General features: G+C 43.3%; 1 protein-coding gene across 1 annotated transcript; it reads left to right on the forward strand.

The window, feature by feature from the left end:
• Positions 1-3126: 3126 nt before the first annotated feature.
• On the forward strand, positions 3127-12113 carry nacc1b (nucleus accumbens associated 1, BEN and BTB (POZ) domain containing b). Its single transcript, XM_028973690.1, is given in 6 exon segments — positions 3127-3396; positions 7745-8475; positions 8477-8781; positions 10480-10759; positions 11385-11482; positions 11770-12113. Coding segments are annotated over 5 exon segments (1686 nt in total). The 5' UTR covers positions 3127-3396; positions 7745-7774; the 3' UTR covers positions 12072-12113.
• Positions 12114-17712: the final 5599 nt, after the last annotated feature.

Genomic DNA, 17712 nt, shown 5'->3' on the forward strand with positions numbered 1-17712 from the left:
GTCTGTTTACAACATAATTCCATATCTGTTCCGTCATTGTTTGTATGCCTTCCATATTAATATACAATGTAGAAAAAAATTAAAACAAACTGTTGAATGAGATGGCGTGTCCAAACTTTTGACAGGTTAACTTTCCAACTTGTGCACAGCTGCAGTGATAAAGTGTTTTCTTCACCGCTGGGTGTACAGAGACAGTCTGACGATAGTCGGACGCCTGGAAGATTCGCCAGTGTCACCAGCATCCTATTCAACACTGGTGAGTGGGATCTGTCAGTGGATTCCAACCCTGGAGGCAAATTACAAATTACAGAAATTACAGAGATGTTGAAACGACGCCCATGAATGAGGCAGAAATTAGAATTTTTTTTATATATTTAGGATGAAGAGAGGTTGGTCTCCAGATTTGCTTGGATGGATTTTGCACAGTAGATCGAGCACTTCAGCCACTTTGGTCAATATTATCATTCTTTACATTCTGTAACATGAAAAGGGTGAAAGTGAAGTTATTGTCATTGTGAAACGCTGCAGCACAGCAGACAGTGACACGGTGAAATGTGTCCTCTGCTTTTAACCATCACCCTTGGTGAGCAGTGGGCAGCCATGACAGGCGTCCGGGGAGCAGTGTGTGGGGACGGTACCTTGCACAGTAGCACCTCAGTGGCACCTTGGCGGCTCGGACATTTACATAAATCAGTACATTTATTCACATAAATGTAGTAATTTAGTAGTTAAAATGTTTACGGGAAAGACGCCACTTTTCTATTCATTTTACTTTTTATGTATTTATTTATGAATTAAACATTTAAAATATCTTGTGAAGAAACCCTATTGTTACAGGAGAACAACACCAATTGTATTAGGCGTAAATCCTTTTCAACCTATATTCAGTACGAAGACAAGATATCTAATGTTCAAACTGATTAACTTTTTTTTTTTTTTTTACAATTTGATGCCAATAAAAAGCAGATGACAGTAGGAAAAATAAGTATTTGATATTTTTTCAGATTTTCAGATATGTAGTTTACATTGTGGGCATACCTCAATTGTGGAAAAAAAAGTCCACAAATAATTATTGTGCATTATATGGCATGAAATAAGAATTTATACAGTAAACATACAGCGCAATGCCCTGTACAGAACCTTTATTTACAGTTACAAACAGTTTTAGATTTTCTTTTCCACAGAAAATTAGCCGACATGAGGAGAGGAGGGACTGAGAGATGTGCCGTCAGGATCCAACTGTTCTCCACTCTCACGCCTGCTCATATTTCCACGCGTTCACGCCACGATCGAATTGAAATTGGAATACATAACATCGCCGCGTGTGCGCTGTTCAGTCTCTGACGTGTTTGTCTTAAGATGACATGTGTGTGTACCAGGTTTGGTGCATGTAGGGGGCAGTGGTGGATGTTTGGTGCATGTACAGGGGCAGTGGTGGCCTAGCGGTTAAGGAAGCAGCCCCGTAATCAGAAGGTTTGAATCCTGGTCCTCCAAGGTGCCACTGAGGTGCCACTGAGGTGCCACTGAGCAAAGCACCGTCCCCACACACTGCTCCCCGGGCGCCTGTCATGTCTGCCCACTGCTCAGAAAGGGTGATGGTTAAATACAGAGGACACATTATGTTGTGTCACCATGTGCTGTGCTGCAGTGTTTCACAATGACAATCACTTCACTTTCATTTCACTTTAAACCCTCGCCACTCCGTCTGTGGAACGGCTGCCCAGTGCTCACCAAGAGTAATGGTTAAATACAGAGGACACATTTCGTTGTGTGCTGTGCTGTGTATCTTTCACTTTCACAGGAAGAAAATAACACACGCTCCGTGTTTAAAATGTCCGCATTAAGTGCTTCAAATGAAACTTCTTGACAACAACATTTATTTCTTATATATCCCAAAATCACATACAGTACGTCTCAATGGGCTTTGACCTGCCGTACAGGTGACACCCCCACACTTGACCCTTCTGTGGAAAAAGTCCACACAAAAAAAAACTCTAGGAGAGAGAAAAAAAGAAACATCCATGACAACATCTTGCCCAAATTTCACATGATTTTGAAGAAACGTATCAGAGGACTAAAAGCTCACACTTTCTGCAAACACTTTTTACATGCGTCACCCCGAATATGTTTACTGCACTAAAAGATTTCTTTTAGTCACAGACAAATGTGATTTTTCTGATCCTGCCACTTCAAGTCACAGACAAAAGCTTCACAAATTATCACCTTCAACTTCTTGTCCTCATGCTGGCCAAACGCCGTTTAGGACCCTTCGCCATGGATGGATACATTAACCGATCGATATTAGCTGTACGGATTTGAGAGAAATGTTTGTCTTAATAATGAAATTAGGATGGTAGTAGTCTAGTGGTAACACACTCGCCTATGAACCAGAAGCCCCAGGTTAAAATCCAAATTACTACCATTGTGTCCCTGAGCAAGACACTTAACCCTGAGTGTCTCCAGGGGGGGGACTGTCCCTGTCACTACTGATTGTAAGTCGCTCTGGATAAGGGCGTCTGATAAATGCTGTAAATGTAAAACGTAAATGAAATTTCCTTTGAACCTTCGGTGTTCGGGCCCTAATAATCTTTGCAAAAAAAACCCAGAAAACAATAGGGCTTTGTTTTTGCATTTACAGCATTTATCAGACATTTACAGCATTCTTTGCAGGCTTTGTTTTTGCCCTAAAAATAAAAAAATGAGGGGGTGACGAGGCTTGGAAAGTCAGGGGATTCACTCAGAATTCCTACATTTACTGAAGTACGAGGATTGATGATGATGATGATGAGGAGGAGGATTCTCTTGGCTCTGAACTTGAACGTCGCAGTTAGTTCCCCAGACGGAGACACCGCGCATGCGCGCTAAGTGGGCGTCTTGTCTGCGACCCCCCCCCCCCCCAGTCTGGCGGCTCCTGACCCCCCCCCGCCTGTCCCGGGATGACCTGTCGGTGTCGGGAAAGACCCCGCCCACCCCCGTCGCGAAAAACCGCCATGATGCCGAGGAGTCGGGTGCGGGGTGGTGGTTTTAAAAGGCGTGCGGCGCGAGGACGGGGGCAAATGCGCCTGTAGGCCACGCGCGGAGGAGGAGGAGGAGGAGGAGGAGGAGGAGGAGGAGGAGGAGGATTCCTTCATCATTTATTTCTGGGACTATATTCAACCTCCGGACTCCCGCGGCACGACGCGCTACATCCGCGCTGCACTCTACCCAATCCTATTATTATTATAATTATAATTATAATAATAATTATTATTATTATTATTATTAAGAGCTCCGCGCCAGACGGGATCAGGAGCAACGCCGACGGCCTGAGACTCCGGTGGTAGCGGCTTCTTCACGGACGGGGAGCTTTAACGCCTCCTCGGGTGTCTCCATAGCCAAGGAGCCTTCGGGTAGATGGTAAATATGTTTTGCATACGTTTATCATCATCATTATTATTATTATTGTGGACTTGGTGAAATGGCGTTTTCTTTTAAACCAGTGATGACTGTAAGTAACACTGAACCTTCGGGGTCGTGGTTCACGGTTCATGGGGTCACCACACCCCATGACATTCATCGAAGATCATGCAGAACTTCTAGCATTTATCAGTACGAATGGATGTCCTCAGGTTCGGTCCTCGCTCAGCAGGTTTGAGGTTTAGGATTTGTTGCTATGACAATACATCCAGCAAGCAGCTGACAGCTTTAACAATTCATGCTGCCAAACCGTAGAGAGAGTACCTCCTGCGGCACTGGAAACCAGTCACCTGAAACCATATGCTTCTGCATGGAAGCAATATAAGTTCAGCGCCTTTCTGGACGAAACCTTGCTACAACAATGACATTTGTTCCTTATCGGGGGCGGTGGCAGCCTAGCAGGTACGGAAGCGGCCCCGAAATCTATCAAGGTGCCACTGAGCATGGCACCGTCCCCACACACTGCTCCTCTGGCGCCTGCTCACCAAGGGTGATGGTTAAAAGCAGAGGACACGTTTCACTGGGTCACCGTGTGCTGTGCTGCAGTGTCACTTCACTTTCACTTATTTAGCAAACTATAACATACATTAAGTCTCTATGGGCTTTAACATACACTTACAGTCCCCTCCCAAACATAGACCCTCTCTGTGCATAAGAAAAATCTCCCTCGGAGAAAAACATGGAAGAAGCCTTCCATGAGAGGCAGCCCTTTCCAGGCTAGTGCAACATGGGGAATTTGAGAAAAGCTCTGTCCATGTTTGAAGGTATGGTCCACAGTCTATGTCCATTATGATGCTACTGGTCCATTGGACGATTCCTCTAACTTCAGTTGTTATGGTGCTAGGGGGCCCTCTGATACATGTACATCTGGTACATCTCAGCAGCAGCTCAGTGTCGGGAACCAGGATCTAGAGTTGCTCAGAGAAAGACAGATTAGACAAGGGTGGCTCGGACTGAGTGGTTATGGTAGATGCTGAGTGCAACATGGCTCCGGTGGTTTATTTATTAAGCCTTGATGAGGTGATCGATGATAGTATATGTGGGTTTAACTGTTAAAAAGACGTGTCTTTGGCCTGGACGTAAATATTGACTGAATTCTGGACATTAGCAGGGCAATGAGTCCACCACTGGACCAATAAAGATTACTCATTCATGTCAGTAGCAGTATTTTATAGTCAGTACGAAATTGTACAGGTGTCCAATACAGTGGAGGCAGAATCAGAATATTGTTTTCAAACTTTCTTGTTCTTGTGGCAGCATTTTAAACCTGTTGAAGTTTACTGAGAGATGATGCTGAGCATCAAATATGTAGAGCATTACACTACTCAATTCTAGACAGTTTTTCTGTATCATGCTTAGTAAGTGTCTGTCTTACCTTACCTTAAATATTACTGAGTTGAAATAAATCAGTCTTACAAATATATATGCGATTTTCAAAGGCCAGACCACTGTTAATTATTATTTCTAATACATCCTATTTAGTTGTTAGGATACCATCCATATTGACTGAAAAAATCTGATAGATTCCTTCTTCTTGCTTTCATCCTGACTTTAATATACAGTATACAGTTTTCAATTTAAGATAATTCAATATCATCACACCTGGTGATGTGCAGTTGTGTACAGTTGTGTATCATCTGAATAACAGTGGAAGATGAGATTCTGTTCGCTTTATGTTTCCATGTGGTAACAGAGAGATCAATGTTGGTCCTAGTATGGATCCTTGGGGTGCTCCATATTTGACATGCTTTTGCAGAACATTCACCATTGATATTAACAGAAGTGTATCGACCAGTTGGATATGTGATAAATTCAAGTTCAGGTGCACAGCCTCTGATTCCCACAAGATTGTTTTACCTGTTTGGTAGAATGCAGTGGCAGACAGTATCAAATGTTGCCCTGAGATCGAGTAGAAATGCAGTCATTGTCAGATGATATAAGCAGATCTCACTGTGATGAGGGCTGTTTCCGTGTTGTTCTAAAAACTGACTGGAATGCATAAAGAATGCTGATCTCTTCTAGGAAATTCAGGAGCTGTTGAGCTTTTTCTCTGTCATTTTCCCCAAAAAGGCTAAATTAGAAATTGGGCAGTAATTTGAGATTTCTTTTGTGCCTAAGTCAGGCTTTTTTGTAATTGGGTTTATGGCTGTTTAAGGAATGAAGGGATGTGGTCAGTTCTTACGCATGCATCTGTCAGATCCATTTACGATTTCTGTACTCTTTTTTAAAATGTTGTTGGTATTGTAACTAGTGTGCAGGCACAATTTTTCAATCTGCAATTTCATATAGTTTCATCCAGGTAATGAGATTAAATTAGACTTCACTGATTATATGGTATTTGATCCAGATAAGTATCACAGTACCTCACAGGCCAAGTTCACAGGCCTCACAGGCTCACATTTACATCCAGAGTTTAATTTGTGTGTGTGTGTGTGTGTGTGTGTTTTGGTTGAGTTACTGAAATAAGATTATGTTTTGTATTTGCTTTTGTAATTTTCATCTTATATTGTGCTGTTTTATTAGTGACAATGGGTTGTTATGGTTTATGGTTATGTATTCATAAAATTAAATAATTTTTTCTACTGTGACGTCCAAATTAATTTTCTGCTTCTTAATTTGATCTAAAGTATCCCTCCAGGAACAGAAGCATAATCCTCAGGAAGTTTTTTTGTACGGAAAAGGTGTTGTTAAGAAGGGATAAGGAGGGGTTAAATTGGGGTAGGCGGTGTGACTTGTGCTTGTCTATGACATGAATAATTCAAGCAGTGACTTAAATAGATTTTCTACAAAACAGAAATGAGGTGATGTGAGAGAATTTTTCTCTTGTTCATCTCTCTTTTTTTGTGTATGTGTGTGTGTGTGTGTATACACTGCTCAAAGTAATAAACGTAATACAAAAAGAAGGCAACCTAGATCAGAATTAATGAAATATTTTCATCATATACTTTACACACTTGTGGCCTACTGGAGGTAATTTTGCAGGGTTCTGGCAGTGCTCTTCCTGTTCCTCCTTGCACAAAGGTGGAGGTAGCAGCCCTGCTGCTGAGTTGTCCCCCTATGGCCTCCTCCATGTGTCCTGATGTACTGGCCTGTTTCCTGGTAGCGCCTTCATGCTCTGGACGCTATGCTGACAGGCACAGCACTTGTGTGGGTTGTCTCCTGCTACCACTAGAATAAAAGCACCACCAGCATTCAAAAGTGACCAAAATATCTGCCAGAAATTTGTGTGATTTATTCAACTGAGCACAATTCAGTTTTAGTCTACTTAGCAGTATAGTCTGCCAATTCTGTTTCTACTGAGAGTTTCACTGACTGATTCTTTCATTTCAGAAGATTCTTCAGATAAATCTGAATGAATGATAAATAAATAATGATAATATAAGTTTTTATTTATTCAATTCTAGATATAATATATTTTTTTATATTTTAAAATGACAATAAGATAAAAATAAACACCAAAAAAGGGTGGCATCAGATTCCAGTAGACCTTCACTAAATCATTAAATGTAATTGTTAATATTCAGCAAGGTAGACCTGCTGTTAATTAAGTAATGAAATAATCAATAAATTTACATACTACACCAATCACGACAAAAGGTCCTGCCGCACGATCCAACCCGCCTGAGTAAAGGTCAGCAGCCTACTGAGATGATAGACCTCTGGCGGCTTCACTTAGTAGAGATGATGTGGTGTTTATACCTGGTATAGATGCACCTATCTATGCACGTGAATAAAATGTATTTAAAATCAGTCCCTTACTTTCCCTCTGGATCAACAAAGCCCCACTACATCCCTCCGTCCTGAAATCAAATTTTGTGGATGAACTACATCTAATATACATGTTCGCTAACATCACAATCCAGTAGTACAGTACTACAACCCCTCTTATCTGTTGCAGATTAACTTTAATGAGGTTTTATAAGCAACGCTTTAAATAGGGGAGCAACCTGTAGGTATAATCTGACACACCATACTTCCTCATTCTGCACTATTTAAACTCCCTAGATTTACATTTGCAGCGTTTACCAGACTACCCTTATCCATAGCGACTTTCAGTAGTGACAGGGACAGTCCCCCCCTGGAGACACTCAGTGTTAAGTGTTTTGCTCAGGGACATGATGGTAGTAAGTGGGATTTGAACCTGTGACTTTGCGGTCTTCTGAGGCGAGTGTGTGAGGCTACTTCCACGTGTCATCACGCCACACACTCAGTGTTCATCTCCTCCCTTTCTCCTCCGTTTAGTGTGTGCTTATTTTTGACACGAACTCTCTTTGTTTGACCTTTTTAGACTCTGTAGTGCCGTTTGGGGCGTGGCACTATGGCTCAGATGCTGCAGATGGCTATTCCCAATTTTGGCAACAACGTCCTGGAGTGTCTGAATGAACAGCGGCTGCAGGGATTGTACTGCGATGTGTCCATAATGGTGAAGGGCCACGCCTTTAAAGCGCATCGCGCTGTGCTGGCAGCCAGCAGCTCCTACTTCCGCGACCTCTTCAATGCCAACGGGACGGACGGAACCATGGGCGGCGGCGGCAAGAGCGCGCTGGTGGTGGAGCTTCCACCGGCTGTGCAGCCGCAGAGCTTCCAGCAGATCCTGACCTTCTGTTACACCGGCCGTCTCAGCATGAACGTGGGCGACCAGTTCCTGCTCATGTACACCGCCGGCTTCCTGCAGATCCAGCAGATCATGGAGAAGGGCACCGAGTTCTTCCTGAAGGTCAGCTCGCCAAGCTGCGACTCGCAGGGGCTGCACGCGGAGGAGACCCCGCCCTCGGAGCCCCAGAGCCCTGTTGCGCCACCAGCAGCGGTGACCAGGCCCGCCTCCTGTGTCACCCCTTTACCGCTGGCCAGCCGGGCAAAGGCGGAGCAGACACTCCAGCAGCAGCAACTGGATGTGAACTCCTACTCGGTGCTCTGCACACCGGTGGCTAAACGCTTGTGGGAAGGGGGGAACCGTGAAGGTGGTGGAGGCCCAGGTGGGGGAGGTGGTGGAGGCACCAGAAAGGCCGCCCGCATCTCGCAAGAGACCGCGACAGCCAGAGGCGCGGGGAGGTGGCACTGCCCAAGCAGGAGCAGCGCTAGTGGGGGTGGGGACAGCCGGATGTGGGGTCGCTGGCGGTGCCATTAATAACAATGGCGGCAGCAACACCCACAGCACCTCAGAGGGCACCAGTCCTGGCACCCTCAGCGTCTATACCAGCGACTCGCCCATCTCCTACCACGACGAGGAAGAGGAGGAGGAGATGACTGATGATGCTGAGGAACAGTACCGGCAGATCTGCAACATGTACACCATGTATAGTATGCTGAACGTGGGAGCCACTGGTGAGTCCGACACCGGGGTGAAGAAGTCGACTTCATATGTAGCACATAACAGATTTCTTTTACAAATGCGTCATTCACACAACACACTTGCCGTGTAGAGGAGGTAAGCAGACACTACTACTGATCACATCCATCCTCACTAATGACAATTACATTTATGGCATTTAGCAGTGACACCCTGGAGACACTCAGGGACACAATGGTAGTAAGTAGGGTTTGAACCTGGGACTTTGTGGTCCTCTGGTTTATAGGCTGGTGTGTTTTTATATATATATATATATACATTAGAGGTGGCCATAGATTAATTTTCTTAATCTAGATCAATCTCACTGTAATCTTGGAATTAATGTAGATTAATCTAGAGTAATCTAGATTACTCTAGATTAAAATGGCTCATTTGAATTCTGCCGAAGGTATTCAGAATATGTGTGCTACCCAAATAATGACTAAAAGTAAGTCTTTGAGAACGGGTTTCTCAAGCCAGGTGGCGCATTAGACCAGGGGCTCATCTCCTGTTTCCAAAATGCATCACAAACTGCTTGAGAAAGCTGTTCTACTATGATAATTGGTGATGAAAATAAATTATGTTCAATAAGATGTACTTGTGTTTACCAACTGTTTATTCAGTTAAATAGCTGCATCCATGTTAGCACGTCACGTTTGATGTGGTAATTTCACAGATCGAAGACTCGTTCTCGCCCCCTACAGTGCAATTCGGCTAGGTATACATCCGCGCTAAAATATCAAGGTGAAAGTCATCATAGGGTAGCGGTTCTTCTTCTGCGTTGTGTAACTTTTTGATTTCGTTTCTTGAACCGCAAATGATGAGCTGACACCCAAGAGATTTTCTGTGCAAAGTGAATTCTGTACAAAAAGCAAGGTCGCGTCAGAACATCGCGTCACACATCGCGTCTTTCTGCACCTCTCTCTACAATATACAGTATTAAAAGAACATAAAAAATATAACACAAAATAACACACATGCAAAATATTCCTAATATGTACATAAATTAAAATGAAAGAAAAAACTTTTTGCACACGCACCTCACAACTCACGCCATGTGTCCAAGAGACCTGAACCGGGTCTCAAAAACAAAATAAAAGTCTTTAGAAAATAAGAAAATAAAAGACACAAGAAAGAAGAAATATACTTATAAATGTAGTGTAACCATTTAACTCCGGCACAATAGCTTGTGTAGTATAGACCCAGCTCCCAACCCAACTTTGTGAATAGATTAACGGCGATATTTTTTTTATCGCCCGATAAGAGTCTCACGTTAACGCAGCACGTTAACGCCGATAATGGCCCACCACTAATATACATACATGACCCATCAAAGTAAGTGGGTGGGACTATTACTGATCTATCCTGATATTTTACGGACTACTGGTTTGGTCTGAAGCTGTGTCCTTTCCAACCTGCCGCTACCATTCATGGGTGATTTTCCAGAGGAAACAGATAGGGAATATGAATATGGGGGGATAGTGAATATGAATATGTAGCGGGGGAGTTTATTCAGGTAGTTGGAGTTATCTAGGCTGGTAGCGCAATGTTGGAAAGGAAGTGTGGAAGTGTGAAGCAGCGACGTCAATCAGCCCCCGTCTCCTATAGAGTCACTCAGCGATTTTACGAGACAGGCTAAGCCTGCTCCATACCTGATCATATGTATGATGTGGTGTGTACGCGTGTCCCAGCAGGAGATCGTGTGGACGCCCTGCCTGACCACCTCTCAGCAGACACGCGAGGAAGGGTGCGTGTGCGCCAGGACCTGGCCTCCCTGCCCGCTGAGCTCATAGCCCAGATTGGCAACCGCTGCCACCCCAAGTTGTATGAAGAGGGCGACCCGGCCGAAAAGCTGGAGCTGGTGTCGGGAACCAGTGTCTTTATCTCGCGGGCACAGCTGATGAACTGCCATGTTAGCGCTGGCACCCGCCACAAAGTGCTGCTCCGCAGGCTACTGGCCTCTTTCTTTGACAGGTGAGTGTGTGTGTGTGTGTTTGCAGGAGGGTTTATTTCTTTAGAAGGAGGTGTGTTCACTTTTGAATAGAGCACAGTGAGACGTAATTTACTAATAGGAATCATTTACATTTGTTACAATCCCAGGATGTCAAAGAAAAATGATAGTTGAAGCACACTCTCTGGTCTCTTTATTTAAACATGGCAGACTTGGGTGGCAGTCCCCAATCCAAAGGCACTTTACCCACCTTCGGTGCAGCACTGAAGATTCCATGTATCACGTACATTGTCCCAAATTGACCCCAGCCATGGTCCAGACTTACCTCTGTGAACCACTCAGCCACTGCTCTCTGCCACTGCTTCCTGATCAGAGGTTCATCAAAATACTCCGTCCATTGCTCAACTATTCCTGGGTTGCCAGAATAGTTTTCAGACTGTCCAGAAGTCATTCTCCATGGCCAGTCCAAGCTCCACTCCTGACCTGGAGAGATGCATGGCCTCTGGTTTTGATGTGCTGATTCTCATCCCAGCCATTTCCTGCTTTTTGATGACATGGCTCTGAGGATCATAGAGGTCCAAAGGTATCATGTATACAAGACTCTGCTATTTGGTTGTCCATGTTGAAAACATGGCTTGTGCTTTGTAGGAGCACTTTGGCCAACAGCTGCGGGACAGGCATCCGTTCTTCCACCAATGACCCCAGCCGCAAGCCACTGGACAGCCGCGTGTTGCATGCTGTCAAGTGTGAGTATTCGTTCTCTCTCAGACTTTATCTCGATGCTGTGATGCCCAGGTAATGGCTGTGAAAGAACAAACCAAAGGAGTTGGAGGAACCAGTGTAATCATCATCTTTACTTCCCTTATCAGAGGCTAGGCACTATAGTCAGGCAGAGCAAAGTTGCTTCTAACCATAACAATGGGGTTTTCCATAAATGGCATATTCTCTATTTATAACCTGGTTACGATCCACCAGTGTGAATACTTTTCTTCAAGAGTGTATATAGTGTCTGTTCTCTTTCTACCACCTCCAGTTTACTGCCAGAACTTTGCACCAACGTTCAAGGAGAGCGAGATGAATGCCATCGCAGCAGACATGTGTACCAATGCACGCCGGGTAGTCCGCAAGAGCTGGATCCCCAAACTGAAACTACTGATTGCCGAGGGCGATGCCTACACCAGCTTCCTCCCGGATGGCATCAAGCTTGAGGCGGACGCCCTGGCCAGCGAGCACGGCTTCGACGGGCCGCTGGATGGGCCGACAGGGTCAGAGGCTGGACCCTCTACAGCAGATGCCCTGCAGGGCATGGCCGGTGATGCCAGCACTTTATTCTAGTGAACGAGTGGCCAAGCAATACCTGTCCTGTTTTTCTTTCTTGCTGCCTTTCTCTCACTCTGCTTCCTATTTCATTTTTGCTGTTCAAAGGAAGACAGGTTGGGGGGCGTGGGTGGGGTTTGGAGATGAAGGGGGAGGTGTACATCTTTATTTCTATTTATTTTTTCTACCATGGTGAATTTTATTTTCCTCTCAGACATGTCTATCAAGTGTGGAAGGGACGGGAAAAGGCTGGATTCTAGGAAATGTGTTACAAACCCAAGAACCCACAAAAGGGTTCGAGTGGGGTTCGAGCTTCTTTACACTCATATGAAATCTGGGCCCTTCTCCTGTCCTGAAGAGCTCTTCTACAAATTTGACAATTTTTTATTTCTGAAATGATATTATTATTCTATTGTTATACTAGTATTATTGTTTTTTTTTCAGAATTCTTTGACTTGCCAAGAATTTGAATGGAAATCAGTTGTATGAGAATCATTCTGAATGGAAGATGAATTGGAATATTTGTGTTTTATGTGCTGTGAGTGAGAATATTGAGAGAGAAATTTTCGGTTTCTTTCTGCATGTGTGCCCACATCAAGATCAGTGTTTATCCTGTCTTAGAAAACAGATTTTTTTTTTTTAAGCAAGGTCAGATGTTTTCCAATGACGATGGTGCTAAATTGGGCTGGGTTGTTCTGAACAGCCAGACAATCGTGCGGGTAGTCGTCCCGAACACGCCCTCAGCCAATCATGCGGGTGATTTTTCTGGGTCGCGCCCTCAGCCAGTCGTGTGTGGTGAAGATGAAGACAAGGCTACTGTCTAATTGATGTGGTGCTATTTGATTTTCCGATGATTCCATTATATGAATATTCTGCCTGCATTTTGTGTTGTGTATGCTGTGGCTCTGGTTTGCTTTGTGTGGGGTATTAGGTTGGTAAAGCTATTAATCCCTCAGGAAAGTTCCTCTGGAAAATTCAGTAGTGATGGGGACTTGGTTTGTCGTGCTCCCATGTTGGTACTCTGCACGATGTGGTAGAAGTGGCTGAGCTGAAATGTAGCAGCAGATGAACTGCAGCTCCCAGGTATATGAAAATGAGATTCATCACAAGCCTCGGCTCTTGGGAGGCCTGGGAGGCTGATCATGGTGAAGGTGAGGAGGCTTCATGATGCCTGTTTTCTTGGTGGTTCTACTGAAAACACTGGAAAGTTACAGGTTGTGGGTTTTATTTCCTGGCTTTTCACTCTGATTGTTATGGATTATTATGACTGGCTACACCGCGTTCCAAATTATAAAGCAATTTATATTGAAGTGTAAAATATTTAGTTTTTACAATTAAACTCATGGACTGTATTGTGCTTCAGTGGTCTTCGGATCACTTAAATAAATCTCCTGTGATAATTATTTTGCCAGGTAAGCCCAATTAAAGGAATAACACATTTTTAAGCAATGTGGGAAAGAAAAAGGCATGAAAACCTTAGATATTTTATGAAAGCTTAAGTGTGACTATCCATACTGTTAAAGAGATTTGTGGCTGATTCAGAGATCACACAGGTTTGTGCAGGAAGGTTCCTGCTAGACGAATACATTGGAATACATCGAGCAGCTGCGGAAATGCCATTACAAAGCAGCGAATAGGACTTTGGAGCTGCCGGTGCTTTCATCCATGACAATGGATGCTGTAAGGAATACCTCAGCTTCATTGGCCATGGGCATAGAATGAGATACACTCTTTAAAACCTACAAAATGTTTAGAAACTCAGTTGTGCGTAATAATTTTTTTTTATTTTTGAAAAAAAAAAAAATTCTGTTAAGATTGGGAGGTTGGTTCGGTGACGTTCGAATTATTCTCTAATGGTTCATGACTTGAATTTTTTTTAGCAATAAAACCATGAGATGGAGATCAGCACAAGTGAAATCTCTGCTCATTACAGCATAACTAATAAATCGGCGTTATATGAGCCTGTTCATGAACATTACCAGGCTGCATCCTACAATTTACAGCAATCACTTGTTAAGTCTTTTTATATTGATACAATTTTGCTATCGGTATGGTAACTCCCAGGATTCCTTGTGTGCCCATTGTGATCATACACCAGTCTAAATTTATGAGCGGCTTTTGCAGCACTACCGTTGCTCATTACCATCAATTTTGCTGATGCATCTCAAAATCAGAAATGTATGGCTGTTCAAGAAAAGACAAAAAAACGGGTTCTGGATTCTTTCGTTGTGATGGTGGGCTGGGTTGTGGTGAGGAGGGCTGTTGTAATGTAAATGGTGGTACAATCATATTTTAATTTTCGTGACATTCCAATTCTGCTGTGCTTGCCACCTTTGGCTGCAGTGGAATCTTTTTGTCCCAATGTAATGTGAACGTTTAGCGAGGCATCGACTGCTGCCCGTTCCTACCCACGACTGACTGTCTTTTTCACTGTAAGAGTTTCTGGGTTGTTTACACTTGTGGTGGTGCCATTTTGTGATCTTATCGTGTGATCTTCAAAGAGATTTTATCTTGTTTGGCCACACAATCCAATTCTGGCAGTTCTAATCACTCAAAGAGAAATTAGAAATTTTGCACATTTAAAATAATAAAACGCTGCCTTAAAGGAAGAAATGTGTTCAGGGAGTGTCTGGAGATAAAGTAAATTAATAATAATAATAATAAAAGAGGACGTAGTCGCTCGAACTGGGGGTGTAGAGGTGGAATACTTACGTTGTAATGAATAGATCCATTTTTTTCCCCCCATCCTGGGTGGCACGCTTTGGGGTGGGATGCCTGGTAATCAGAGGCTTTAAATGCATAAAGCATGCTTGATGGGCCAGGGACTGTGTGTGTGTGTGTGTGTGTGTGTGTGTGTGTGAGAGAGAGAGAGAGAGAGAGAGAGAGAGAAGGCACAGAGATGAAAGGATTCTGTTTCTTTTTGTGTGCCTCAGCGTAGGAGACACACAATAGATGGCAAAAAAGAGGAGGGCGGGTAGGAGAACAGCAAACCTGCACACTGTCTTTTTCATTGTCTGATTATTCATTGACAGACAATGGAAGTGTGTGTGTGTGTGTGTGTGTGTGTGTGTGTGTGCGCGCATGGGCAATTTGCATGCACTTTGAAACGGGATGGTTTTTGTGTTTGTTTGTCTGGGGCTGTGTGAGATGTCATGTTTAAATCTGCACCTTCCTACAAATGAAGATTGAAGGTGCACTGCAATCCTGCTCTAATTGTTCATGCATTGGGTGAAATTTCATGTGTGGGCACATTTTTCTCATTTCTGTCTTATCTTCTGAACCATGAAAAATAAATGACTCACGGAATCTGAGTACAGCTCCACTAAGATAAAAACAAATCTTTGTTCTGTTATGATCAAAAATATGATCCATTACAGCACTAGGGATGGTGGAGAAGGTGTGTAGAAAAGTTCTTTTGCAATGGAAACAACACTAAAACAAGACTAATACCAAATTAGTGGGTACAGCATAGCTGGCGGGTTGTTTGTATGATGTGCAAGTGAAATGTTGACCCGGGCAGGCCTGAGCGTTGTGAGAGAATGGTCGGTTCTCAGTGCGAACTTGGTCCTCTCTCCATTCTCGCGATTGCGTTTTACGGTTGAATTTTTGTTGGGTAAAGAGTTGCGGTTCTGTTCTATTTATTTTAATTTTTGTAAGCTATAGCACTTTTAATTTCTGAACTTGTTCATTACTTTGTACTGATATCCACCCTCCGCCGCTCGCGATGATCTGGGTAAACCCCCAGTTCCCATCTTATGGAAATCCATATCAATGTGTCATGTCCACACATGAAGCCACCTTTCTAAATCAGTGCCCTAGTCGTCGGTTAGCTATAAGTAAGTTCTGGATTCAGTTCATAAAAAAAGGTGCGTGTTGAAGCTGTGTTACACAATGGTGGTGGGGCTCTTCCCACATCACATCACATCCATTCAGGAGGGGGCAAATCTTCCAGGGGACTCCATGATATGCTGACAATTAAGAGCTTGTCTGCACAGAAATTGGTCAAATACCAGATCCAACGGAATTAGATTTTATCTATATCAAAAGGAACATTCAAAACCTCTGCTCTTGAGTTTTTTAATTTATGCTAGTTTTTATTCGTTATTATTTCAACGATTGGTGGAAGCGCATTAAATACGAAATAAATCATTCTACTGTGGTGTATCGATACTGAATGATGAATTGAAAGCCAAAATTACTGTAATAATTTGCCCAGAAATGTTTCTTGCTACTCCTTATTCTCTATTGATGGAAATGATGCATTTTAGTGAGATTTTAAAGAATATTTTTATGTAAATTCCACGGCCAGTGTTTGCTGAATCAGTTTGTAGTTAGTGCCGCACTTATGTTAAAGTTGACATTTTACAGGAGACCAAATGTCCTCCTGAATCGACACTGTCTACTGGGGCTGCATGATTATAAAACTAAGCACTTATTTTGACTGTTGTTGGCAGTTTTTCCTCGCATTTTTTATACGTTATGATGTGCAAGACCAAATTCTCAGTCCTTTGTTGTTTTCTTACTAAACTTTAAAAACCCCTTTCAATACTTGTAGTCTTTCTTGCTCTGCACATTTAATTGTCATTATGTGTGATGTAATAGTGTGGCCCTGCGTTTTTTGGCATGTTATAATATAATCAGGGTTGAAATGGAAGGAAACGACAAGTTGGTTCTTTTTCTCTCATCTACGTCTTTGTATTTGCGGATATAAGATGTTGTGGATAATATAAAGTTTAAAAAAAAAAAATAACTACATGAACAAAAGTATTGACGCACCTTAGGGTGAGTGCCTATGACCCCATGGACCTAAAAGTCGGATGCATGGCGAAGCTCCTGCTTTATTAATGGAGGTGGACTGGTGGTTTTGGATGGGGGTTTTCTTTTTTTTTTTTTTTTTTTTATTCGTTACTATTGCTTCCTGGAAATGGTGAGGATGGGTACGTCTTCAGATGTGGATTTATGGAAACAGCAGATGGAGTATCATGGGTCGGCTCCTCTCGTCGACTCCTGTCGACTCTTTTTACATGTTCTTCTTGTTTGCTGAAAACTCTGTAAAGTTCTATCCAGTCGTATGACATCACACATCTAGTGGGTCCAAAACGCACCAGAGGCACTGCTCTGCAGGAACCGATACTCCTCACACAAAACGTTCTCAGTGCAAAATGGCAACCTACCTCCCAGAACCCCTCCGCCCGCCGGAACAACTCCTCCTCCGAGCATGCAACCCAGACCTGATGGTGCTGCTGTGCTGGATTAGAAAACCAGCGTCTTTTATTTTTGAAAAATGTATAAAGCAGATCTCGCGGGGAGGAGGGGCTTGTATGGCAGTACACAAAAACGCTGTTACCTCAGACAAGATGGGGGAGCGATGGTCACAGTGGTGACCAAGAGGACAGCTGGGCCATGTGTCTCTGGTGCGTCTCGACTCTTCAGACATGTCTGAATATATAAATGAATCTCTTTCTCCATACACTACATATGTATAAAATTTATAAGAATTATGTACGTTATACATAGATGCACTAATGAAGTTTGATTGTTAGTTGTGAGCTCACAAGCATGAGATATAAACCCCGTCCCTGATCCCAGAACTGTAGATTTCTTTTGGAAATCCACACGCAGCAGCATCTCCACCGCTGTCGAATCCTGTTCCCTGTCC

This window comes from Denticeps clupeoides, chromosome 3, assembly GCF_900700375.1.
Source record: "Denticeps clupeoides chromosome 3, fDenClu1.1, whole genome shotgun sequence".
In the NCBI taxonomy this organism is placed as follows: domain Eukaryota; kingdom Metazoa; phylum Chordata; class Actinopteri; order Clupeiformes; family Denticipitidae; genus Denticeps; species Denticeps clupeoides.